Raw genomic sequence first — 27,287 nt, forward strand, 5'->3', positions numbered from 1 at the left:
ACTTGAACTACATTCATNCATTTGATTGCAATATCTTAAATACAAAATAATTTAAAAGAATAATTTTATCAGATAAAAATAGTAACAATTCTGTTAGATGTAAAATTACTGTTATGGCTACTGAGTACATAATAATAACTTTTCTTTAAAATTACAGCGGACTAAGAAACCAAGTAACACTATACTAAAGCTTAAACAAAAACAGTAATTATAACAGTTAAAAAAAGTTCTATGTACCACTTGAACTACATTCATAAAGTAAACATACTACCAGCAGAAAACTACTTGTTTATCCTGTTCTGTTATGTTCTACGATCACAAGGAGAAAGAAATGTTTTAGCAAACATAGTTAAACTTTAGCCACGCTGGTTACCAAATAAAATCATTTTTAAAGTCACCATATTTTTCCTTTCAAATTAGCAAAGTTTTAAAAATGATAATCAATTCTGTCAAGGAAGCAGTAGGAAAAAACATTCTCAAATAATAGAAGAGGGAAGTTGTACAACTTCTCTGAAACACAGTTTTGTAGCGGATTAAATATATTCACAGCTCTCGACCCAAATTCTTGTTGTAGAAATCTATCCTGTGGCATGAACATGAAAAGTCAACAATATAAAGGAGATGTTATCCCCCGCTTCTAGCAAAATCGTCCACACACCATTCTTTAGAGAACAGAGGTTGTCATTTTTCTTGTTTTGCATAAAGTGAGATGTAGAATAAATGTACCCAATTACATACACCAAGAGCCATCTTCAGATCTCATAAGCAAACATTCCCAAATAGCTTTTATGTTGTGGCTGAGTTCCCCTTCCCAAACCCAGAGGGGGAAAAGATAACAACACAGCAAGGTGACATGGGTGTGCATAGACTCAGCGAAGCTTGGCCCATGGATAGAATTTTCTTTGATTATGGAAATGTTTTATATCTGTGCTGTCCAAATTGGTTGCCACTAGCCACGTGTGGATATTGAGAACTTAAAATGTAGCTACATTAAAAACAAAGGTATCAGAAAATTTTTGGATGGTATTTATGTTTCTGAAAAAGGACAGTTCAGCAGGCTGACGAATAGAATCTAAACTGTCCAGCTACAGAAACACCAAGATGCTGGATGATTTTTCAGACTTATTTGTGATATTTTAAAGAGGAAATAAAAGCTATGTTGATTTGGGGAATTTTTTTTTAAGTAAAATGTAGCTACTGCAACTCTTTCCTATTTAACTTTAATGTAAATAACCACATGTGGCTAGTGGCTGCCATACTGGACAACTCAGCTATGGAACACTGGTTCTCAACCTGGAAAGCACAGTAAACTTACCTGAGGCTCACAGGTTCTCAAGCCTCTCCTTAAATCAACTGAACAAGAATATCTGAGGGTGAGACCCAGGCATCAGTATTTTTACAACGTGCATGGGACAAATTAATTAAAATCTCTAAACCTCAGTTTCCTCAACTGTAAATAAAATATAGAACCTACTGCATATGGTTCTTATACAAGAATTAAAAGAGATATATGTATAAAGCTCTGCCAAAGAAGTTATATCTGGCTATAAAGGTTAGCTGAGATTATGATTATTCCAGAATGATTCTGCTGCTATTTACAAGTTGGGGGAAGTCACAGTTTGAAAAAACAAAGCATGGCTCTTAATGGTGTATCCAGAAAGAGATGTTTAATAAATATTCATCAATGATGAAGATAAAATCTCAGAGTTGGCTAGCCTTTGGGAAACTATTTGGACAATGAAAGCTATTATGGACAAAGTTTTCCAAGGGAAATTATCTCATTGTAAAAGGCTCTATAAAATGCTAAAACACAAGACTAATTCTGGGAACTTGTGAAGGGCAACTCTTGCAATTATATGAACAGGAAAGAGAATTTACACTTTTCACCCCTCACTACCTCCCAGTAGGTGGTGCACAAGAAAGAATTACAGCCACTGACTTATGAAGAGCTGCAGAGTTGATTATTAGGAAAATAATAAGAATTTTTTTCCTTCCTTCACTGCTTTAGGAAGTCTATGATTTACCCTCCTGCTATAAACTATCTTTAAAAATCTGCATGAATTATGGAGCATCTGGGTGGCCCAGTCAGTTAAGCATCCAACTTTGGCTCAGATCATGATCTCATGGTTCATGAGTTCAGGTCCCGCGTTGGGCTCTGTGCTGACAGCTTGTGCCTGGAGCCTGCTTCAGATTCTGTGTCTCCCTCTGTCTCTGCCCTTCCCTTGCGCGCGCGCTCACACGTGCTCTCTCTCTCTCTCAAAAATAAACAAACATTAAAAAAAATTTTTTTAATCTGCATGAACTCAATCTTAATACATAAGTGGCAGCACTTTTGCCCACCATCACCTCTCATGAGCACTCCCGTCATCCAGATTTTCACCTCTAATTCCTTGGAAGGAAGTGGATTTCATTTCTTAGGGCAGGAAAATTCAGGACATACATGCTTTTGACCATGTAACAAGCAATGTTGAAAGGACAAAGTAGCTCCCAACGACCAATATGGGCAAACGAACACCAAATATTATTATGGTATCATTGATGTAAGATTGGGTTCCTTTACAACCCTGAGACTGACCAGCATTTACTTCATGAATCCTGTTCTCTGGTCTCCACGCCCGTGGGAAATTAAGCTCTTGGGTAAAAAGGGAGCCAAGTAGGGATTAGACTCTCTGTTCCCTTCTCCATTCCTACTTCACTGAACTAGGCTTTTGTTTCTTTAACCACAAAGGTGAAAAAATCATTTTTACAAAAGCAATTTGGAAAATACATGAGGTGACAGCTTATGAGTTAAAAACCAAAAGGTTGCTTCCTGGCTTGTTGCATCTTACATCGGGAAGTATCCCAGTTCAAACAGGCTTAATTGTATTTCAAAGCTGACTGTGAAGAACAAGGCTCATTTTCTACTTTTCTAGACATGGCTGGGAAAGGAAAAAAGCAGACCCTTCTCCTTCTCATGCAGATAAACCCAACATTTTATTGAAGAAGATACGTCATAGATCGCCCATCTGTAAGTTATAGTTGCTACTGTTCGTGAGAAATTCCTATGGGAATAAAATGAAAAGGAATAAGAGCTTCAAAGAATGAAAGCCAAAAATGATTGTTTATATTCAATAGATTTAAAATAAAGTACTAGGGATGAGCTTATCCGGGTCCCTCCACATGCACTCAGAATCCCATTACCTCCCACCTTCGGAGCAAATTCATTCTACCAGTGATTCCTCTCTGCTGTGTACTGTCATCTCTTCTCTTGCCACCTTGTAAGCATTTGAGCATACTGGAGTCTCTACCATCCTCAAAAATAATATTCCCTAAATCTTGCTACCCCTTCCAGCTGCTGCCCCTCTCGTGTCTACACCTGCTATGGTTTTTTCACCTCCCACGTCCCACTACCCAGCACAACTGGGATTTCACTGCAATGACCCAACATAAACTACTCACAGTAATCTCCATGCTGCCAAAGCCAAGGGACTCTGGCACTCACTGCCTCGTAACAGGTAGCCACCTTCCCCTTTGTGAAGCCCTCTCTGCCTTTGGCTGCTATAGTAAAACACCTGCTTTTCCCATTCTCTCTCCAGACCTTCTTTTTCCTTTTTTTTTTTTTGGATATTCCACCCAAACTTTATATACTTTGCTTCTCATATCTTATTCCTAAACTTCTTCCCTTTTGGCCCTGCACTCTTCTCATGGCTTCACATGCCAACTGCAGACTTAATGACTTCACATTTATTCATGTCCAGTCCCAACCTCTCTTCTAAGTCCCAGATCTCTTCATTAACATGTCCAAAACAACCCTCACAATCTCCCTAAGCCCTACCCAAACCACTATACCTCAGTAAATGGCACTACAGTTCACCCATGTGCTTATGCCAGAAACTTGAGAACTATTCCTTCCCACAGAATTGATAGCAGGTTTCCTCAGTTCCACCTCCTAATGTATCTTAAACCCATTAAATTGCCACCTCTGCTGCCCATCTAGTTCAAGCCATCCTGCTTCCAAATGTACGACTCTAACCTCATCCAAATGCTCATTTCCCCACTTTTCCTCTTGCCTCCTCCAATCCATTCTTCACACAGCAGCAAGCAATCTTTTAAAAATATGTACCTAATGACATCACTGCCTGCTTATATCACTTCAGTGAAGCGGTACCTGCGTGGCTCAGATGGTAAGTGTCTGACTTTGGCTCAGGTCATGATCTCATGGTATGTGAGTTCGAGCCCCACATGGGGCTCTGTGCTGACAGCACAGAGCCTGTTTGGAGTTCTCTCTCTCTCGCTCTCTCAAAATAAATGAATAAAAACTTAAAACCCATAATACTTCAGTAATGGACCATTAAGGGGCGCCAAGTAAGAAGTTGTTGGGGACTAGGACAGTCACATGATGCTAAAGTAATACCTCACAGGTTACTCCTTCAAAGATTAAAATGTACCTTTTAAGGGAGACAGGCAGTGGTTACCACGTGACCAAATGAGCAAACTTAGCATCACAAATAGTAGGACATCCTGACGTTACATGCCTTCTGATCTGGTGCAAATAAATTTCACAATATCACCCATCAATTTTCCTATGAAAATTTTTAACTTATGTGTAATGATGCCTTTTGGTCTAACTACCAATGTACAGAGAATGTGAAAGACAGAGGAAGTAGTTAAATACTTCTACAAGGAAACAGAAAAAAACAGAAAAAAACAGAATGCAGGACATTCCACAAGGTAACTTGGTCAGGACTCTTCAAATTATCAATGTTGTAGGGGAGGAAAAAAAAAATGGGGATGGGATGGGGCAGAGGAAAGAAGGGAAGTGGTCTGCATTAAAAGAGACTACAAAGACATAACAACCAAATATAATACATGAATCTTGATGGGATCCTGGCTTTAAAAGTTATGCACATGCATACATTCATTTTTATACATACACACATATAATAACACATATACATAAATACATAGAAATCTAAACATATATAGGACTTTTTAAAAATAATCATGGAAATTTTAATATGAAATTATTATTGATTAGTGTAATTCATTTCTTTCAGTGATAGTGGAACTGAGGTTATGTTAAAGAGTGTCCTTCACCTAAGGAGATACATGCTGAATTATGTAGTGGTAAAGTGTCAGGATGTCTGAAACTTACTTTTGAATGGCTTTTTCAAAAGAAAGAAAACAATACCTATGATTGGGGAGAGTGATCAAGCAAATACTGTAAATGATACGATTAAGTAAAAGGTATATGAATGTTCATTCTGTTCTTGAGCTTTTCTCTAATGCTTGAGCATTCTCAAAATAAAATGTCAAAATAAGAAGAAAAAGCCTTTAAGGACTTTAAGACTCAAGATAAAAATATGAAGTCTTTCGTGGTCTGCAAGGCCCTACCTAACCTGGCTCAAGTCACCTCTCCCCCTTGCTCCCTCTACTTTGGTCACACTGTTCTTAACGCATTTACACCCTCCAAGTCTCACGTGAAATGTCCCTGCCTTCCCTAAACTCTCAAGACTGGTTTACAGAGGGACTTTGTACCTGAGAGAGACCTGAGATGGACAGAAGAAAATGGCAGAGATCATGAAAGAGTAAGGGGGAAAAGGGAGCAATTTTCAGGACTAAGACAGAATGTGCTGGAAAGAGCAATGGGGACAGACTAGCTGAACTAGAACATATCTGAAGATATTAGCACCTTCCATCATACACTCTCATACACTTCCTAATTCCTACACTTTATCAAGATTCTATTGAAATACTCTGTGTGCACTTTTTATTGTCTAAAATCCAAACAGTAATGTCCATACTAATAAAAATTAGGACAGTTTTTCTCATCATTGTTTCTCCAATACCTAGCATACAGTAAGTATGCCTAAACATTGGCTTAGTGAATACCACACAATCTGGCTTTAAAGGAATACAGTTTTACAACAAGTGCTATTTAACTCAGTGCTGTCTACTCAAGCTAGGGTATTAAAAATGGCTATTAGATCTAGTTATTAGAGTTGACCATTTAGAAGATTACAGTACACTAATAACTTTGTCAAGCTTTGTTAACTCAGTAAGTTCTAGCATGCTCTTAAAGCAGCCCAGTACATAGGTTTAGAGCCCAAATACATTAGTAAGCCTGACACAAAAAGCATCCTTATAATTGTATGCCATATGTTAAAAGATGGAGCAGGTGAGACAATGTAGATTAATTACATATGAATCCATCCCCTCTATTAAAAAGTACAAAAAAATAACCCTGCTGACTATGGTTTCCTTTATGCAGATAAAAGATGAATAAAATTGGAGTAGAGAAGATAATTTCATATACTATATAAATATCCATAGGATCACTTATGTAAGATTGTGGCTCTATTATATTTTAAGGACCAATATAGCTACAACAGTGACTAAATTTTGTATAGAACTCAAGTACAATTGAATAAATTGATAAATATAATCCTGGTTCTACCTGTATGGTTGGTAAAAACGCACAGGGTCAGGTGTTTTGATAAGTTCTCTGGGTCTTGAAGATCATCACATCCAAAGTTTACAAGTCTAAAAACATAAAGGATAAGAAACTGTGAATGCCTTTAAGAGTTGGTTCTCGAGGCGCCTGGGTGGCTCAGTCGGTTAAGTGTCTGACTTAGGCTCAGGTCACGATCTCACAGTTTGTGGTTTCAAGCCCCGCGTCAGGCTCTGTGCTGACAGCTCAGAGCCTGGAGCCTGCTTCAGATTCTGTGTCTCCCTCTCTCTCTGCCCCTCCCCTGCTCATGCTCTGTCTCTCTCTGTTTCTTAATAATAAATAAATGTTAAAAATAAATAAATAAATAAAAAATAAAAGTTGGTTCTCTTGGGTGGCTCAATCAGTTAAGCAACAGACTCTTGGTTTCAGTTCAGGTCATGATCTCACACTTTGTGAGTTCGAGCCCTGTGTCAGGCTCCGTAGCTGGCAGCGTGGAACCTGTGTGGGATTCTCTCCCTCTCTTCTCTGACCCTCCTCTGCTCTCTCTCTCTGAAAATAAATAAATCAACTTAAAAACAGTTTCCTCTTTTACTTAATGCAGTGAGCATTGCATATTGGACTATGTTGTACACTTAAAACTAACATAACATTGTGTGTCAACTACACTTTTAGTAAGGATTTTTTTAATTGCTTTATATTTATTTGCTTCTTTCTTTATTTATTTAGAGAGGGAGGGAGGGAGGGAGAGAGAGAATCCCAAGAAGGCTCCACACTGTTGGTGTAGAGCCCAATGTGGGGCTCAATTCCATGAACCATGATATCATGACCTAAGCTGAAATCAAGAGTTGATGCTTAACTGACAAAGCTACCCAGACACCCCTAATAGGAAGATTTTTTTTAAATAAAAAATAAAGTTCCCTCATAAAGGATAGTAACATCTATAACATACCCACCAAAGTAGAGACTTGTCCCTGAGAAACTTAAGTAGATAAAGTGGGCCTTTGTGTTTGAAATTCTATAAAATAGTAATAAAGAAAAAAAACCCAGCGGGCACCTGTGTGGCTTAGTCGGTTAAGTGTCTGACTTTATCCAGATCATGATCTCACTGGATTCTAACCCCACATGGGGCTCTGTGCTGACAGCTTCAGATTCTGTGTCTCCCTCTCTCTCTGCCCCTCACCTGCTCATGCTCTCTCTCTCTCTCTCTTTCTCTCTCAAAAATAAACAAACATTAGAAAAAGAATTTTTAAAAAATCACCAATGGTCCTGGCAATAGAGAAAAAAAATATTTAAAAGAAGTTGAAAGTGATATAACTTTATTCTAATGAGAGAACTGCATATACTGTTTCAAAATAAGCACAACTAAGTGTTCATATGTGATGAAATAAAGCTACTGCAATATAGAACAGCTTAGGATTATCAGTAGTCTAATTCAAGACAGCTTTCATTTCTTCTGTGTGCTAGTAGGCTTGTGTCTATTTTTTCAAAAGTATTCATGTTTTTACTATGTGTAAAACAGTTCGAGGGGAAAAAGCTCACCTTTTGTGTAAAAAGGAAAAGAGACAAATAGTAAACAGATAAAACTGAGCTGCAATCCTCTTTGATGGCAACAAGGAAAGGGTTTTGATGTTGGATTCTAAATGCAACCCTCTCGGACTCATCAAATCCTTTTATTGGATCACAGGGAGAAGAGGACTTTCACAGATCAAAATAAATGGAAACATCCTACAGAAATAAATGGCTACAAAAATCAATATGATTGACTTACATGAAAAACCCTGTGTTCGTGCTTGATAAAGTTGTTTATATTCCCTATGGAGGACAGAAATCTAAAAGATCACACACACACACACACACACACACGATACTGAACCGTCCTTTTATCTGTACACCACAGATTAGGTATAAATATAATCACTCTGCCCACAAGTTTCTACAAAAATTAGCAGTAATCTATGAATAACTTACTTAAATCCCGAGTCACTTAATGTTATATCCAAGGGTGCTTCAAACTGTCAAAGAATCACGAGAAAAAAAATCATGAGAAAATAAACCAAAAAATGACATTAAGTGTTGATAGTTCTGAAGCCCAGGGTAAGCCTGACAATGCTGTGCTTTCCTATTGATGAACCACCTATTTATTTAACCATCATTATCTTCAGAGGTTATCTCCCAAAACCACAGCACAGGGAATCCATTGGGAATATTCTGGAGTTTATATACAATCACAAGCTTGATGTATATTTATTTCTTAAAGGACTAATACTTGGCAAACTATGCCTCGGATTTGAGTATCATAAATGGGTTATACAAGAAGCCAGTCAGTAGGGGTAGACTTTTACAAGACAGAGATGACCATGCCCGGAGGGAAAGACTGGGTGTCTTTAGAAAGAGAACGAGTGAGTTAAAAAAAAAAAAAAGGAAAGAGGAGTAAATGAAATTCTTGTAATGGTCTGATATCAATTTATATTAGACACCAATATTAATCCTAGTGAAGAAGGATAACATTCTAACCATCACAGGTAAAAGATACTTATGATTCCTCATCACTAGACTAGCATTCCATATGGCTTTGCCAACAGTGATGCTAGATTTTTACTAACCAGATCATACACTCTCATTGATGTTTTACTCCACACTCAAATCCACCATTCGCACAAGTCTTCTGGGGTCACATGACTTGTAAACATTTAGAGCTATATACTATAGATCATACCTATTACTTTCCACTAGTCCTCACTCATACACTTGTTTTTTTAATGAGAGACATTCAGTTAGCAGAAATTTCCTATGTGCTCTCCTAATCACCTATACTAATTGTACTTACTATAGAGTTGAAGGCTTAAGATATGTTACTTGCTCATGCAAGTGACTAACACAACAAGAAGGCTAAGATGCTCTTTCTGATAATAGCTCTCTTTCAAAGGAGGCCATGCGTTATAAAATTTCCTATAGCCCCAGTCATTCTCTGGACTTACCATTAAGTTAAACTTCTCATCAGCAGAAAACTGGATGCATTTTAAAATACTCCTTGATTTCTAGAAAACAGAATAAATAACAAATTACAATTTTAAAAGATAATAAAACACTAATAAAAAAGAAAAAGGGGGGGGAAGTAACCAAGAAGCAAACAGTAATGAAAACATTTTCATATTTTTAATAAACCTTCGTTGACTTCCCCATCAATTAAAATGCAGTAATTGTAACAATGATAATGTCAAGATTAAATTGTTCCTGTAAAAGGAAGCCAGTGGACTCATTTTTACCTTTAGGTCAATGTAGTATAATCTCTGCTCTGACATATCCCATTGAGCCCAAACAAATTCCTCAGCTACTCTCTCTCTCGGGAGATGACCAGAGTCTTTAATTACCTAAAGAGGCAAAGAGATTTAGAAATAAGTAACTATTTCTAAGGAGACTATATCTAGATTTATTATTCTGCATATTTTGTCTTTCTAATACATACAAATATTTCCACGGATTATTTTTAGCAATCCCCTACCCCCAACACATACACATGGAAAGTCTTTCCAGAAAAGATTTAAGGCATTATTTCATTACTTGCTCCTCACAAACACTCTATAATAAATAATATTATTCTTGTCCCTGGTTTGCCAGACAGGCCAGGGCTGTTGAAGGCAAGGCCACACCTACCACAAATCAATACCTAGGCTAATAGAAGATTCAGAGCTTCCCATTCTGTACCTAATTCACTGAGGTATCTGCAGACAAAAGGACTTTACTACCAAAGGAAGCAGCTGTGATGCCAAGGGAAAAACTCAGGCTTGGGGGTGGGGAGTATTGGGCAATGATCCCAGACCTGCCATAAACTATTCATGTCATGCTTCTTACCTTTATCTCTTCACAATGAGTATGGTGATACTGCCCATCCTTCAAGCAATACTTAACTACTCATCTTTCAAGGCCTAACTTAGCATTGCCTCCTATACAAACCTCTCCCTAACCTCCCCCCAAGATCAAGGCAAAGCTCACCACCTCTTTATTCCTATGGGACTCTGGCATAGTTTTTTTTTTAACTTTTAATTTTCAAGTTAGTTAACATGCAGTAGAATCCAGTGATTCATCACTTTCATGTAACACCCAGTGCTCATCCCAACAAGTGGCCTCCTTAATGCCCATCACCCGTTTTCCCCACTCCCATCAACCCTCAGTTTATTCTCTGTATTTAAGAGTCTCTTATGGTTTGCCTCCCTCTCTCTTTTTATCTTATTTTTCCTACCTTCCCCTGTTAAGTTTCTCAAATTCCACATATGAGTGATATCTGTGATATGTGATATCTGTCTTCCTCTGACTTATTTTGCTTGGCATAATACTCTCCAGTTCCATCCATGTTATTGCAAATGGCAAGATTTCACTCTTTTTCATCGCTGAATTGTATTCCTGTGTGTGAGTATAAGTGTGTGTGTGTGTGTGTGTGTGTGTGTGTGTATACATGTATATATGTGTGTGTGTGTATATATATATATATATCAACACATGAATGGATAAAGAAGATGTGGTACATGTATATATACATACATCTGGGATCTTTCCATAATTTGGCTATTGTTGATAGCACTGCTATAAACACTGGGGTGCATGTGCCCCTTTGAATCAGCACTCCTGTATCCTTTGGATAAATTCCTGGTAGTGCAATTGCTGGGTCATAGGGTAATTCCATTTTTAATTTTTTGAGGAACCTCTACACTGTTTTCCAGAGTGCCTGCACCAGTTTGCATTTCTACTAACAGTGCAAGATGGTTCCCCTTTCTCTACATTCTCATACTTTGGCATATTTCTATTACAGTTAGCATTTAACTAATTCTGTAAGTCTAGCCCAGTTGCACTCCCCTGCAACACCTTTATATTCTCAACAAGATTCTTAGCTTTGGGGAACCCATCTTGTTCCCACTTTTCTATGTTAAATTAGGAGAGCTTTGGGGACTCGCAGATAAAGGAATATACTGACAAGAACATGATCATTGGAGTGTGGCAACCCAGGTTTACATCTCAATTTCGCCCTTCTCTTTAGTAACCTCACCTCTGTGAGCCTTGATTGTATTTTCTGCAAACATGGACATAATTATAATTCTGCCTACCTACTGCAGGATGTTGTGATGAATGCAAGGAACTGCACACTGCCTTAAGACACTGTCATCTAAGCCCTTAAAAATAAGGGCAGTGATGCTTCCCAGAAGGGCACCCAAGGATGGAGTGCTGAGGCTGCACTGTGTTGGCTGCTGACAGAGGTCCTCACTCTGCAGTATCTATCATTCTAACCAGGCAGTCCTCTGTCTATACCCAGTTCTAGTCTTGTTTATTTTACAGAACTGGAAATCCTAGAGGATGCTCTCCTCTAAATTCACATTGCTGGCTTTGGGATTCTACCTTCACCTTTCCTCTCTGGCCTTTTTTCTGACCAGTAGCCCTTACAGTGCCCTGCCATCCATGCCACTGGTGGCCCAGAGCTCCAACCACACACTTTCTAGTCATTTTCCAGCCAGACCTCTTGAGCTGAGGTTTCAATCATAGATACATAATTAATAAATGACATTTTTCATTTCAATGTTGTTCATGTAACTTTAAAATTAAAATCTTTGGAGAAGATTATTTTGACGCAGACTATTTAAATACTGAAGGTAATAATTTTAATACCAATAATATATTATGATGTTAAATAAATTATCAAGAAAAAGACAACTCAATAGAAAAATAGACAAGCATATAATTAAGCAATTTTCAGAAAAACAAATTCACATAGCCAATAACATTAAGGGAAATACAAACTAAAATAATAATGATATCAACTTAAACACATCAAATTGGAAACATTTTTAAAAATCTTTATTTTTGAGACAGCGTAAGCAGGGAAAGTGGGGCAGAGAGAGAGGGACAGAAGATCTGAAGCGGGCTCTGCGTGACAGGCTGACAGCAGCAAGCCTGATGTGGGGTTCGAACTCATGAACCATGAGATCATGACCTGAGCTGAAGTCCAATGTTCAACCAACTGAGCCACCCAGGTACCCCTGGAAATTCTTTTTAAAAGGCAAATGCAGGTGTTCCTGGGTGGCTCAGTTGGTTAAGCCTCTGATCTTGGATTTCAGCCCAGGTCATGATCTCTTGGTTCATGGGATAGAGCCCTGTGTCAGGCTCTGCCCTATCTGCATGGAGCCTGCTTGGGATTCTCTCTTTCTCTCTCTGCCCTTCCCCTGCTTGCACTCTCTCTCTCTCAAAAATAAACTTAAAAAAATAAAAATAATAAATAAAAGGCAAATGTGCCTATAATTGGTATAGGTAGAGGGAAAGCATTCCCTTACACATTGCTTGTACAACTGTAAATTGTTACAAGGTGCTGTGGAAAGCAATCTAGCAAAATCTGTTGAAATACATTAAATGCATACATCCATCAACCCAACTATCCCTCCCTGAGGATTTAACCCAAAAAAATATGTGTATGATACATGTAAAGCTATAAAAAAAATATTTGAGATGATTTGTAACACAAGCAGAGTTTTTTAAAGTGGCAATGAAGTGAGTGCCCATCCACAGAAGAATGATAGAAACTGCGTACGTCCACACCAGGGACTATTATGTGCTTCTAAAAAGAATGAATTGACGTATTCAGGTTGACTTGCAGGTAATGCCACAAAGTTGTAGGAGGAAGGAGTTAATAATAAACAAACCCTGGGTGTGTCAGGGGTGGGGATGAGACATATACACGTATGAAGAACAGCACAAAAGGATACATAATAGGTTTTAGACAAAAGTTAGAGATGAAAACACAAGGAAGAAGTAGCATACAAGAAAAAAAGAGAGAGAGAGAGAGAAAGAAAAGAAAGAGGAAGGAAAGAAAATTGAACTGTATAATCCCCCAGCATGTATGTTATGATCCCATTTATTCTATGTATGTATAAAAATTAGAGAAAAAAGTTACATTTCTAATTAAAAACCTACAGGGAGAGCCCTGATATACTAAGTACAAAGCAAAAACAAAAATGGCAAATATATATATATATATAATATATAGTTCTATTTGGTAAAAACAACTGATTTCCTTCATATGTGTATGTTTGTATGAGCAAAGTAAAGGTGTGGGAAGAGTCACATAAGGCTGTCATGAGTTATCTCAGGAGACTGAGATTGGACAATGAGATCAAGATAAAAAGGAGATAATTAACCCCTTCATAGATCTCACATTATTTCACATGTTACAACAGTAAGTCTGTAATTTGAAAGGTGACAAATAGTGGTTTGTGTCTATAACATTACTCTATTCATAACAGTCTAGAAATGTCACTCTGTGGGAAAAAACTCTGAAGCAAAAGAAATTTCAAATATTTACCACTCTATTTCCATCTTCTTGGATGACTTGGATATGAAACTTTTCAATATCTTTAAAAAGAGAAACAACAGACAGTTTAACCTTTATGAAAATCACGAGCACTTTTTTACACCTAACAGTGGTGAACGTTTATTTATAAAAGCAATGCAGATTAATCAACTGGATGGAAAAATAATATTGTCACAGACAGCAATTTTGTAATGTAAGTGAAAATAAAACCCACCTTTCTCCAGCCTCCCTCCACAGTCTATGACAAATCTAGCATTTACTCTGTTCCTCAACAGCAACAATGGATGAGACATTTAACTCTTCTGCTCCCCTAGAGTCCCTAAAATCTTGGCCTCCCCTGCACCACCAGTCTTATCTGGAACTAACAGGGGTTCCTTTGGCAGGGTTTATCTCCAATTTCCAAATATCATCTGAAAATATCGTATGATAATAATGACAAACCTCATTATACAAGATATTGGGAGGTAATTTTATAGGGATTAATTTCACAATAAGAGAACTCTCAGCAATTTAGGTGGATTTGTGAATGGTCCCTTTCTCTCAGGAAGCAATCTAGACTCAGCCATACTTAACCTTCTGGCAGACTAGTTACAAAAATGGGAGATAGATAATCAGTCAAGAGCAAAGAAACTGAACATGAACCTAACACCCTCAGGCCTGTCCTTCCCACTATCAATCAGCAGTTTCACTTTATAACATGAAAGATGGCTTACTGGGTAAGTTCCACCAGTGGATTTTACCCTTTCTCTGCCACCCTCCCCACCCAAGTGGGAACTTCATTAGAGGATGTCCCAATCTTATTTGCCTCTACCTGAATCTGAACAAGTATGGGTCCTCAAAGTCTACCATCAAATTCCTCTGGCTTCTAATACCTTCCCCCTTCTCCATCCAAGGTGACAGATATCCTAAAGAAGGATGAATTAAAGAAGGATAAAATGACCTCCACCACTGTTCTACACTCTACCAGGTAACAAACACAGAAATCCATGCACGTAGGAGCCCATCGTTCCTGGGATGGGGAAACAGAGCAGAGCCTAAGGGGACAAGTTGGGGGAAAAGGAAATGCCCTTTCACAGGAGTGCTAGATCTGAAATGAACATCAAAGGTCAGTTGGACCTTCAGTGCTGGTGAGTGAACATCTAGAAGATTCAGTCAAGTCCCACACCTCACTAGGAGATGTGCCCTTCATGAAGTTTGTATATACCACCTAAGAATATACTTACATTTCTCTTCTGAAATCAGTAACAGATGGTTCTCTGGAAGAGGATGACTTTCCACATGGGGGTAGAGAAACTATAAAAAGGAAACGAATCAAAATCATAAGCAACAACTACCTTGCTTACACAAATATTACAGAAGGTTTGACTGCTATACTACTACATACCCTAGAAGGTACTGGGGTCCGTAGAATCATTTATAGCAGATTGAAGCAAGGAGGAAAAAGAAACACTTTCAGGAGTTCAGTTTTCCAGGGGGAAACTGATGGCAGGTCCAACACAATTCATTTAAATAGTAAGGCTTAAGTATGAGCTTACTTCTAGAGATGGTGCTTCCTATTCTAGAATGTGATTCTGAAGCCAATCAGAAACAATATCAGCAACATCTATACAGAAAGTTCTATTTTGCACGCACAGAAAAAAGAGATCAATATGGGGCGCCTGGGTGGCTTAGTCGGTTAAGCGTCCGACTTTCGCTTAGGTCATGATCTCGCGGTTCGTGGGTTCGAGCCCCGCGTCGGGCTCTGTGCTGACTGCCAGCTCAGAGTCTGGAGCCTGTTTCAGTCTGTAACTCCCTCTCTCTCTGACCCTCCCCTGCTCACGCTGTCTCTCTCTCTCTCTCCTAGAAATAAATAAAAACATTAAAAAAAAAAGAGATCAATATATCTGTTGTGCAATGAATCCTAGTATTTAATTTGACGACCAAGTAAACGTAAGCTCTCCTACAACTTCCAAAGTCCCACATCCAAGAGACAAAGCATAACGTAACGCGGGACTTTCCAAGACAGAACAGTGAGTCACAATGTGGCATGTGGTGGAGGATTTACAAGCCTCAAATAATGGAATGACTGCTGCGGGGAAGAAAAGGCTCTATCCACCCCACTGCTCCTTCTCTGTGCTCTCCCAGATCAGCCCACAGGACAAAGCAGCCTGCCTGAAACAGCCTGATGTCACCAGCGGTGATGATGAGGGAAAAGAGGTCATGGGATGACTCCAGTGACTTAATTCTTTCATCATCAAAAGGGTGATTATAAATCAGCAGTTTCATTTTGTAACATGAGAAACCGCTTACGAGACAACATCCACCCCTGAATTTTGTTGTTTCCCTCCAAACTTCAAAGCATCATGAGAGAACGTAACCTCTTTACATCCCTGTTTTATAATCAGCAGCCCTTCTAAAGACTAGGAAAATTTTTGACAAAATGTATTACCTGGTGTTCTAACTTCTCAGGATGACAAAATGAAAATAGAACTGGCATTTTTTTTTTTTAGTTTATTTATTCACTTTTGAGAGAGAAAGCACAAGCAGGGGAGGGTCAGAGAGAGAGAAGAAGGCATGGAATCTGAAGCAGGCTCCAGGCTTCAAGCTGTGAGCTCAGAGCCCAATGTGGGGCAGGAACTCACCAACGGTGAGATCATGACCTGAGCCGAAGTTGGACGCTTAACTGACTGAGCCACCCAGGTGCCCCTAGAACTGGAAAATTTTTTAAACTGTCTGTAGTCAAGTTTCCCTTTTACTACTGAAAAACAGAACATTAACAATACACCATTCTTCATGGCAAAAACGTCAAAATTATAAAATAGACAGCAGTGCAGAAATCAGCTATGAAAATAACATAGAAGTTACTATGTCCTGATTTGTGAAACTGCACATCAAACAGTAAACTGTGTGTACTGGAGTTGACGAGAAGCAAAGCTGAGTGCCACCATACAGAAAATGGAAGAGCCAACACTCAGTGCCTCAAAATAAGGAAATGGTCTTACAGAACACTACAGAGGTGGCCAAGGCATGCTTGCCTAGGACTGTGACCTGGAGTGAGGTGCTAACAGGTTCTAAACCTTTGCCTGGTGTTTGTGTGGCAATCACTGAGAACATGATTTTAAAAGTTCCATTTAGGTGATGGTGGTTTTCCTTTCTAGTATGAGGGAGCCTTAGAGCAAGGCCTAGGAATGAGAATATAAATAGACTTCAGGGGCACCTGTGGGGCTCAGTCAGTTGAGTGTCTGCTTCTTGATTCTGGCTCCAGTCATGACCTTACAGTCTGAGATTGAGCCCCATGTTGGGCTCTGTGCTGGGTGTGGAGCCTGCTTGAGATTTTCTCTCTCCCTCTTCCTCTGCCCCTCCCCTGCTTGCATGTGTGCTCACGCTCAAAAATAAAAATAGACAGACAAACAGGTTTTAGACGCAGCTCAATAAAAGCATACAAGGTTTTTTGGGTTTTTTGGCAGTGTGCGTAGAAATCTATATAGATTACATCATATTAGGGAAATATTTATCTTCACAGATATGGAGCTAGGCTCTGATTATTATTAATATTCAGTTGGAAGATATGCACTATAGGTGGCTATCTGGAAATACGTGGAAGATGCAGGTTGTGTCGGTAGGTGATTCTCAAAAGGTGCCAGGTTGGGATCCAAACCCTACCCACTACTGTCTCTATGAAGGAGGTCAAGGCTGCACATATAGACTTGGGGAAATGTACTACCAGAGATCACCGTGAATGTTTTGATAAGAAAAGGGAGACAGATTTCAGGGCAAGACCAAATTCAGTGGACAATGAATGGCATTTCTCTGAAGGGGAGAAGGAGGGAGAATGGAGGTGGGGGATTGCCTTGGATGGAGGCTTGGAGGATTTTCTCCCTCCAGAAGCATAGGAATGAGGGAGCAGGGAGCAGGGCTAGGCACAGAGATGGGTCCACAAGACAGGTTCAAGTTTTACCTCATCTGGGTAGGGACTTTCCTTTTGGCCTAATGGATGCAGTCATGCATCATGTACTATTAATTGCTTTTAATTACGATAAAATTTGTATAACAAAAAATCACCTTTTTAACTATTTTAAAGTATGCAGTTCAGTACTTGTTAATGCATTCACAAGGCTGTGCAAGTATATATACTTATAAACACCCTTTCCCTCATGTCCTCTAATTCCCCTTAGCTGCCCTAATCCTTCAATAATGTCTCCATTGCCTACTCAGCTCTGGGTGGAGATGCTAAGGAAGCCAAAAGAACAGTCCAGAAAAGGGAAGTGTAGTCTGTCCCACAGTCACCCCTGTACTGATGACAGTGTAAACATAGCAGCTTCCTGGGGGAGGGAGAATACAGCTAAGAGCTGGAAGCAGGCAGTGGACCCCAGTGAAGGACCTGAGGGGGGGATGGGAGAGAGGTCCCTCTCCTGGCACATTGCAGGAGGGAGACCCACCGGCTTGAGGCTGGGAGTAGGTGGAAGGAAAAGCAGATCATTCAGGTTACATGAGGAAATCATGCTACAGCACCGCATGAACGTGCAGTTCAAGGTCACCTGTGGCAGTTGGATCCTACGGAGTCACCACAAACACCGTATACTGAATGCTGAGCCATTACTCCGAGGGGAAATACAAGGACAGGCTCCTGCCTGGTCACAACATTTCTGCCAACCAATTAATACACAATTTTGTTTCATGTGTGTTCCTGTTTTTATAAAGGACATCTTAGTTAATATATATTGTTGATCCATTAGCACTGAACTCATGGTCAACAGCACTCATGCCTTAATGAAGCTAACCTAACCCATATATTCTCTCAAACCAGATGGCAGCCTTTCTGAGCTTAGGAACAGTAGCCAGCACTTCAGTACTATGTGTGGGGGACATTTGAAAGAGTAAAATCACTAACAAAAAACCCAAAAAGGTGAAAATCATGGTGCTAAATAGATCACAAAAATGGCATTTCTTTATAGAATAAGAATTCAATCAAGAAGGCAGGGTCACCTCGTTCAACCTCAGCTGAATGACAAATTTTTCACCACTTTGCACATGTCTGCAGATAATTGCGATGGCACCATGGGCATTGACTTTGGTGTTACAGATTCTAGTAAGCAGGGCAACTTACAAATTCAAAATGTGCTCATAATGAAGATTGACTAGATCTGGTCCACCCACGCTGTACATACAGTGCTTCTGTACCATTTCATAGACTGACAAATTCAGTGATTAAGTTGTTTAATCATATTTACTCCATCAACTATATGAATACACGAAATAAACTATTTTTTAAGCTTACCTTAGGGTGTTAAAGAAAATAAACTTACCTTAAATGTGTTTTGATAGTATTTTATCATGTAAGAACATTACAAACCATGATATAACAGAGACAGAGGAACTAGGTTTTGTTTTGATTTCCGTGTTTGCAAAAGGTGAGCTGATAATTCCAACTATACCCATCTACCAGATGGCTTTGAGGATTAAAGGTGATAATGGGTGTGAAAACACTTTATAAGCACCATTGCCTCTAAGTTTCACGCCTTCTGATTAGTGAGATGAGTGATAAATGGACATCCTCACTTACCTGCACCCAAATATAGCTATCCACTGCTTTTAGAACCTTCACATTGTTAACAGGGTGGATTTCAACCAACAAAGTTAAACACTTCGATCCTACAAAGGAAAAGAGGCTTTTAGTAATGAAGATGAGAATGTCATTCTAGATCTTCTCCACTTGTGTCTGAACTTTGAAAATGTAAACGTTATCTGTATTACCTAATAATAGCTGTATTAGCTATTTCAACAGGAAAAGTAATTTTCTTAAAATCTACTTTGACAGCTCTTAAAACCCACAACAGACAGAGAAAACCTTGTGAAGGAGAAAGCAATATGCATGGAGAGAGGAACAGGTTCCTACCCATCCCTCAGCCACATAGCACAACGTCATAGGCCCTCTGAGTTTCTAAGTCTAAGCAAACACAACTCAATTATCTGCCCCTCCAATCCTGCAGCACTCTGGCAAATACTGCTTGTGTATGACAATGTAGATATTTCTGAAGCTCGAACACACTACAGTTGAGAGTGCCTACTAAGAGGGCAGAGGCTTGGCTTCCCTTGGGAAGCATGATGGAACTGCCCTGATAAAGACCCACTTAGTTCCTCAGTGTCACATTGTAGCAAATGTCCTAAAAGATAGCAATTTAAAAGGAAGTCCTTGGAAACAGGCCAGAATGGGATTACCACAGATATCCACATTTAGGCCAAAAGTTCCTCTCCCCTAAGATTAAGCCTCAGAGAAGAAGGAGTTGTCTTATATCTGAGTTCTTATAAAAACTTACTATGCTCTCATGCTTTTTCAATGACTTTGTTTTGAAAAATAATATAAAATTTGGAGACAGCACAGCAATCTGGAACTGAATCAATGCCAGTTTTCACTATTTAAGAAACTAGTCTGACAGCATTGCTTTAAAAACAACAACAACAACAACAGAAACAACAACAAAAAACCCAGGTAGGGGTGCCTGAGTGGTTCAGTCGGTTAGGTTAAGCATCTGACTCTTGATTTCACCTCAGGTCATGATCTCACAGTTCCTGGGGATCAAGCCCTGTGTTGGGCTCTGCACTGAGAGCCCAGGGCCTGTTTGAGATTGTCTCTCACCCTCTCTCTCCTTGCCCCTCTCCCTCTTCCACTCTCTCTCTCTCTCTCTCTCAAAAATAAATAAGTAAACATATTTTCTTAAGGCAAAGAATGTAAAACAATTCATGGGATATGGCTTCACAACTGTAAGGACTTTTTTTACTTTTTTTTTTTAGTCTTTGTAAACATGCCTTTTAAAGATTACTGAAAACAACAAGACAATGAGTTATTATGTGGGATCCGAAATATACAAGAACAGCACAAATGAAAATCAAACATTGTTTGGTCAACAGTACTTATAGTTTGAGATAAAAATCCCAGTGACAGTGAGGCACCTGGGTGGCTCAGTTGGTTGGGTGTCTGACTTTAGCTCAGGTCATGATCTTGCAGCTCGTGGGTTCAAGCCTGGAGCCTGCTTCAGATTCTGTGTCTCCCTCTCTCTCTGCCCCTCCCCTGATTGCAACCTCTCACTCAATAATAAATAAATATTAACAAAAATTTTTTTTAAAAAACCCAAAATCCCAGTGACACGATCATAGACCAGTTCATAAGAACTATACTTCTAAAAACTGGGACAGAGGTAAAGGTCAGGAGCTTTGGGAATCTGTTTGATCACTCAAAAAAAAAAAAAAGTTTCTAGGAATAAGAAAAACATTGGTGTCAATGACACTTGAAAAGAAAAAGAGAAATGTTTTGTGAAATGTGACAATGAGAAAAAACAATTTTCCTTATTATGTTTTTTTATATTAAGCTTGTATAACTAAATTAATAAATTAAGTACTACAAGCTGACATTTGGCTATTTTAAACACCTTTTCATGGGAAGCTTGTAATTGCAAAAGTAAAGAATCAACTCATATTTGGATTTTTTGGCAATGAATTTGATAACCAGCTATCAACTAAATTCACTTGACTTTAAAATGGGAGGATTTTCAAGGACAGAAACCATCTCCCCACACTAATTTTTCCCTTCTTTAGGGCAGTCCAGACACTTACCTAATATAATCAGCATAATGATAAGAGTAATCGTGTAAAAGGAATTTCTCTCAATAACACACTATGTGCTTTCATGGTGTGACACGATGCACCTGGGATCAGGATTCTAGAGACATCAGTTCTAGAGTCAACTAGAAAGGATGAAGCTTTCCTAGGCTTCAGTGCCTTGTTATTAAAAACACAAGAACTACAGAATCAGATCATTTCCACAATCACTTTCAGTCATGAAATCCCATGATTCCATGAAGTACTTAAAGTTGTCTTAAGAAGTTAGAGAATGCAGATCTCAGGGGAGACAAGGAGGGTCTCACTGAAGGGCAAGCCAGACCCGGGCAGGATGTAGCTATCACAGAAAGTAGAGACAGTGGGATCAAAAGGGACAACATGGATGGACCTTGAGGGCATTGTGTCAAGTGAAATCAGTCAGAAAAAGACACCGTATGGTATCTCTTAGGTGTGGACTCTTGGAAAGAGAGAAAAAGAAACATGCCTATAGATACAGAGAACAAATTAGCAGTTACAAGAGGTGGGGGGTGGAGAATGGGAGAAATAGGTGAACTGTTTTGTCTTGTTAGCTTAAATAAATTGAAAAATAAAATTTAAAAAAAGCCAGAAGGTTAGGCATAGCATGGGGAGGATAGAGAGTTGACAAAAGTACCTGGTAAAGATACATGCTGTGAAAATTCTAACATTTTTAAAGATGTGATCATTTAATCTCACTAGAGGTACATCAGACTTTAAGGACTGATGAGGTTGGTAAAGGCCAATAGGGCCTGGTTCTGAAGCAGCTCTGGTTACTGGAGCTCTTGAACCAAAGCACAGCTCCACAGCATTACAGCACTTAACTATCTATAATGATGCAGGGGGCCCCACGAGAGTCTCTGGCATTGGGGCCCAACACGTGTAGACACCTCAATAGCTGCCCAGTGGGGATCTACTGTGCCTTGGGGCAAATGCAATTCCAAAGAGGAGGGTGAAGGGGGCAGCTGGGCCCTTTAATTCTTTCTTCTATAACTTTTTAATATTTTTTTAAATGTTTCTTATTTTTGAGAGAGAGGAAGGGACAGAGAGAGACACACACACAGAATCCAAAGCAGGCTCTAGGCTCTGAGCTGATAGCACAGAGCCCAATGTGGGGCTCAAACCTGTGAATGGTGAGATCATGACCTGAGCTGAAGTCAAATGTTCAACCAACTGAGCCACTCAGGCTCCCCATCTTTTTTTCCCCCCAGGTAAGTTCTATGCCCAATGTGCGCCTTGAACTCATGACCCTGAGATAGAAATTGTATGGTCTACTGACTGCTAGTCACTTCTTCTTTTACTCTTTTCCAAACAAAACATTAACTCTGCCATGGCCACAGCCAAGAAGAGAAGCACTATTGATAAAAACCATGTTGTAAAATACGTGGACCAAAGAACCCTGTATTGTTCATAGGAAAGATGTGACAGTTTGTCTCACTCACAATGGAAAAATCTCATTGTAAGCAACAGTGTGTTAAACAACACCTCCAGGCAAACCACATTTCATAACTGAATGGCTTATCAGGTCATTCATGGGCAGATAAAATAAGGCTTTCCAAAATATTTGCTCCAAGGGTAAAACATTATAATAGATTCTACAGGGCTTTCTGGTCACATCATTTCTGAACTCTTAACTGAACGAAGGCCTCATAAGGGTCTCCATGATCTTTCTGTACCTTGGCCCGGTTTTCCTCTGGCCTTAGTTCTTGACGATTTGCCCCTTTTCATTCAGCCTCATTGACCTCCTCACTATCCTTTTTTTTTTTTTTCCCCTTCCCTTTTAACCTCCTCACTGTCTTTGATCAGCAAATCTACCAAGTACAGTCTGGCCTCAGGACCTTCATGCTGGCTGTGGTCACAGCCAGAAATGTGCTTTCCCCACAGCTATGTGCTTGCTCCCTCCCTTCTTTCACATCTCTGCTTAAGTACTCCTCTAATTGTATTTCCTAGCACCATCCCTCAAACAAATTTCATTCAAATACTAGCCTCAGACTCTACTTCAGGGGGAAACCCAAACTAAGACAAGAAGTAATCTCAGGGGACACGATCACTTTAGCCCTGAGGGCTGGCGTGAGGGAGTGGGCAGCATGAAACAGGAAGAATCCACCACTATATGGAACAGTATCAAATTCACGACCACCGTGGGATTTGACCTGAATGGAATGCACCTCAGAAAGATCTATGTCAGGGATGGAAAGGAGAGTATTTATCCTTCAGCTCCTTGGTCCCTCGTTGGTAACGGCTTAGGCTACTGGGAATCCTTTCCAGCCACGCTTCCAGGTGGCACACAGGCAGGTAGCAGACAGAATCTCCCAAGGACTCTGGGCACAAAGCAAGAAGCAGGCAGAGCAGTGGAGTTAAGGTGCCGTCTGTCCAATGCTGTTTGGGGAGAGTCGGTTGGTTCTTACTGTGGCGGCAGGTACGAAAACTGAGCTGAGAAGGTATAAAACATGAGGCAGCCAGTACGGTACCTAACAACATTCGTTCTGGTGTTTTTAAAGATGTGATCAGACGATCTCACCAGAAGTGCATCAAACTTTAAGACTGAGTAAGCATATCTGAATAGGATTTAATTTAATAAAATTTACAGTGAAGTTGGTCTGAAAGTACATTTTGTAATGTGCATAACTGCCACTGTTCTGTGTGACAACTGGGCACAGATGGTAAACTTCATGTAAAGAATATAGGTTCTACTAGGTTCACCAGCATAAGAAAGAATTCCAGAGGCTAACATGAATAGGGCCAAAAAGGTCCCTCCTAGGCGCAGGGACCTAATCCAAGGTTCTGTAGAGATGCCCAGGCTTGTGATTGGGAGAAACACAAGAGATGAAGCCTTTCTCTTCTTAAGTAAAGGCGATCGAGGTCACAAGCCTTGTTTTAGGGTCAGGACATCAATGTCTTACATCCTATTTCATTTAAGCGAGTCCAGTTTCATCAGTTCTTAAGTGTGCATTGCACTTCATGCTCAGAGGAGCAGAGTTTGCCAAGAGGACATGGCACTCAAGAGGGAAGGTGGCTGCTGTGGGTCTCAGGGTAACACGGCAGGAGGGAAGGCAAGGATGGATAATACAGACGATGAGGTTTCTAGGTGAGCCTCCTGCCCAGCAGCATCTCCCATAAACTCTGTGCTGAGGTCCCTGAGAAGATCTCATCCAGACCCAACTCTGGTTCCCCTGACCCTCTGAGCTGACTCTATGGGAACCCAGGACTGCCTCATAAGCCTCATGGGGGAGGAAGGCACATCAAGTTTTTCCATCACACACAAACACAGGAGAATACGCCTGAGTGAGGACTCTGCTAACAAAAGGAGCTTATGTCCTGAATACACAACAGATGGGAAGCGCTGCATGATCAGAATAATAAGAGATTGAAATGAGAACTTCTCCAGAGATTGAAAAATGGTAGTAGTCCATGGGCTACATCAGCCACGGGTGGTTATCAGTGCCTGAGAGGAATTTTTAAAAAAATATTTGAACCAAAATTTAAAATAAAATCTTAAGGGTTCCTGGGCAGCTTAGTCGGTTAAGCATCCAACTTCAGCTCAGGTCATGATCTCACAGTTTGTGAGTTTGAGCCCCATGTCGGGCTTTGTGCTGATAGCTCAGAGCCTGGAGCCTGTTTCAGATTCTGTGTCTTCCTCTCTCTCTGCCCCTCCACTGCTCACACTCTGTCTCTCAGAAATGAATAAACATTAAAAAATTTTAATTAAATTAAAAATTTCCATAAAGGTCCATACTTCTCTTGATAAATTGAAAAGCTGCTCCCACTGGGCTTACTGCCCTCCTTTGAAGAGGGGACCCATGCTCCATGGGACACCCCACCTGCCACTAGTTTCTATAGCTCACCATGACAGCAACTGCCACACCTGTCTTGCATAACATTGCATCCCCAGCATCACGCACAGGGCCTGACCCACTGCAGGCACTTCTTTGTTGAGTCCTGGACAGATGGATGACATAGAAAGTTAAAAAGAAGGGGGGCAGGGGGAGTACCACATAGATAATAAACTACAAAGTGGCCTCGGCAAATGGGAACTTTTATTTAGAATTGGTGGACTCTTCATAATGTATTATGTACTGCTCAATAGTTCACCAGATGTTAAGACAAATAAAAATAGTATTCGTGAAGGAACACCAACCCTTTCTGAACCATAGGGTTCTAGCATGTTCTCAGTGTTTATTTAGTCCACAGGTACTAAATGCTTTTTTAATACTTCTACTATTTACTGTCCCATTATTTTCTGTGCTTTCTTGTTTATTTGAAAAAGATAAAAAACATTTTCATGACCTTTGCCTTTTCCTTCTGAGTTAAAGCTATTTGTAAAGATGTTTGAAATTTGACTTAGTTAATAAACCTTTATCTTTCAACAGGCACTAAAAACTATAATGTCATACCTGGTTGAAGCTCATTCTTTCTTCCTTCTTTAGTAGAATGAACTAAACTCACAGCTAATGGAAAAAGAAAAAAATAATCCATTAGCAAGTGATCCATGCAACAGCTGGTTAAAGTTTACCATTTTATACCTGAAATAAGTGAGGGCTCAAAAAAATCTGTCTGTGGATGATAAAGTAATGCGGAAAGCATTCTCTCTCTCCCCCTCCCTCTTCCCTCTCTCTTTCTTTTTATACATAGATTCCACGGATTTTTTATTTCAAAATTAATCTCCCAGGAGCATTTATTCCCAGAAAATCATTGTTGTAGAATAGTCAAGTATAGCAAAAGTCCCATACTTTGAAACTCAACAAATGTAGTTTAGTTCTTGACATGTAGCAATAAAAGAGTTCAACTTACCAAGCAAAGTTCTCTCACTGTTGACAGAGCAGCTGACAACGTGCAAGTCTTTTTCAAATGTATAGAGATGCTATTAAAACAAAATTATTTTTTACTTCGGAGTTTTGTGTTAAATAACAATTATAGAATTCAAATTCCCATTTAGTTCTGAAACTGGTATCAGGATGGCAAGACCTTTTAGAAAAGAACCATCAATTAACCAGTTTATCCACACTGAGAAGCTTCAGATCATTTTTTTAAACTTTTTATTTTTGAGAGATGGAGAGGAACAGAGTGCGAGCGGGGAGGAGGGGCAGAGAGAGAGAGGGAGACACCGAATTTGAGGCAGGCTCCAGTTTCTGAGCTGTCAGCACAGAGCCTGATGCAGGGCTCAAACTCACGGACCACGAGATCATGACCTGAGATGAAGTCAGACACTTAACCAGCTGAGCTTCCCGGCACCCCTCAGATTATTTTTTAAGAAAAATGTCTGCAATCATAGGCCATAGTTGGCACTGGAGCTTAACCATGAGGCAACGTGGCCAAGTGGTTAAGAGTCTAAGCCTTGGAGCCAGGCCAGGCACAGGATCAAATTCTGATTATGCCACTGACAAGCTGTGTGACTTTGGACAAGTTATTCAATCTCTATTAGTAAAATAAAAATCATAACACCTATTTCATGAAATCTTTAGAAGGATCAAGTGAGAGGATCCATTCAAAGCATTTATCATAATGTCTGCCATCCATAATAAGCACTCAGATGTAAGCTTTTATAATTATTGAGACAAGTAAAGTTTTAACCAAATTACCTAACCATGATATCATTAACTATGTCTAAGAGACCATCACAAGTGCATCTCCTATTAAGACTTCATATTCAGAGTCTTGGCAAAGTAATCTTCTGTTTTTATTTAATCTTAATTTTTTAAATTTTCTTGCTGTTTGAAACAAGCAAGATTCCATTTCCTTATTAAATATTAAAGAAAATGAAAATGGTCATGCAGGAGGAGCATATGATATGCAGGTTGAGGAGATGAAGACAATCACAGTTATATTAGGCAAACTCTCTTACAGTACACTCAGAGGGTAAGAAAAGATCAAGAGTCTTAGACCTCAGGAGAGAAC

At 39.5% G+C, this 27,287-nt stretch overlaps 1 protein-coding gene and 1 long non-coding RNA gene across 8 annotated transcripts in view; both read right to left on the bottom strand.

Moving 5' to 3' along the window:
* The window catches only part of GSAP (gamma-secretase activating protein), a 57,316-nt gene extending 43,500 nt beyond the window's left edge, over nucleotides 1–13,816 (bottom strand). For all 7 annotated transcript variants that reach the window (XM_077746998.1, XM_077746997.1, XM_077746994.1 and 4 more), the window contains exons 1-5: nucleotides 13,773–13,816; nucleotides 9,697–9,801; nucleotides 9,409–9,468; nucleotides 8,399–8,442; nucleotides 6,437–6,522 (exon numbers count right to left, since the gene is read on the bottom strand). In XM_077746998.1, coding sequence (XP_077603124.1) covers nucleotides 6,437–6,522; nucleotides 8,399–8,442; nucleotides 9,409–9,468; nucleotides 9,697–9,732 — 226 coding nt within the window. In that variant the 5' untranslated portion in view covers nucleotides 9,733–9,801; nucleotides 13,773–13,816. The remainder of the gene's footprint in view (nucleotides 1–6,436; nucleotides 6,523–8,398; nucleotides 8,443–9,408; nucleotides 9,469–9,696; nucleotides 9,802–13,772) is intronic.
* Nucleotides 13,817–15,013: 1,197 nt separating this feature from the next.
* Nucleotides 15,014–19,384, bottom strand: LOC144217429 (uncharacterized). The gene is made up of 3 exons (XR_013330905.1): nucleotides 19,324–19,384; nucleotides 18,299–18,447; nucleotides 15,014–15,074 (listed from the first exon to the last, which is right to left on the bottom strand). It is a non-coding gene; the product is annotated as an uncharacterized LOC144217429 (long non-coding RNA).
* Between the last annotated feature and the right edge of the window lie 7,903 nt (nucleotides 19,385–27,287).

Source organism: Crocuta crocuta, unplaced genomic scaffold (genome assembly GCF_008692635.1).
Source record: "Crocuta crocuta isolate KB4526 unplaced genomic scaffold, BGI_CrCroc_1.0 scaffold396, whole genome shotgun sequence".
Taxonomy (NCBI): Eukaryota; Metazoa; Chordata; class Mammalia; order Carnivora; family Hyaenidae; genus Crocuta; species Crocuta crocuta.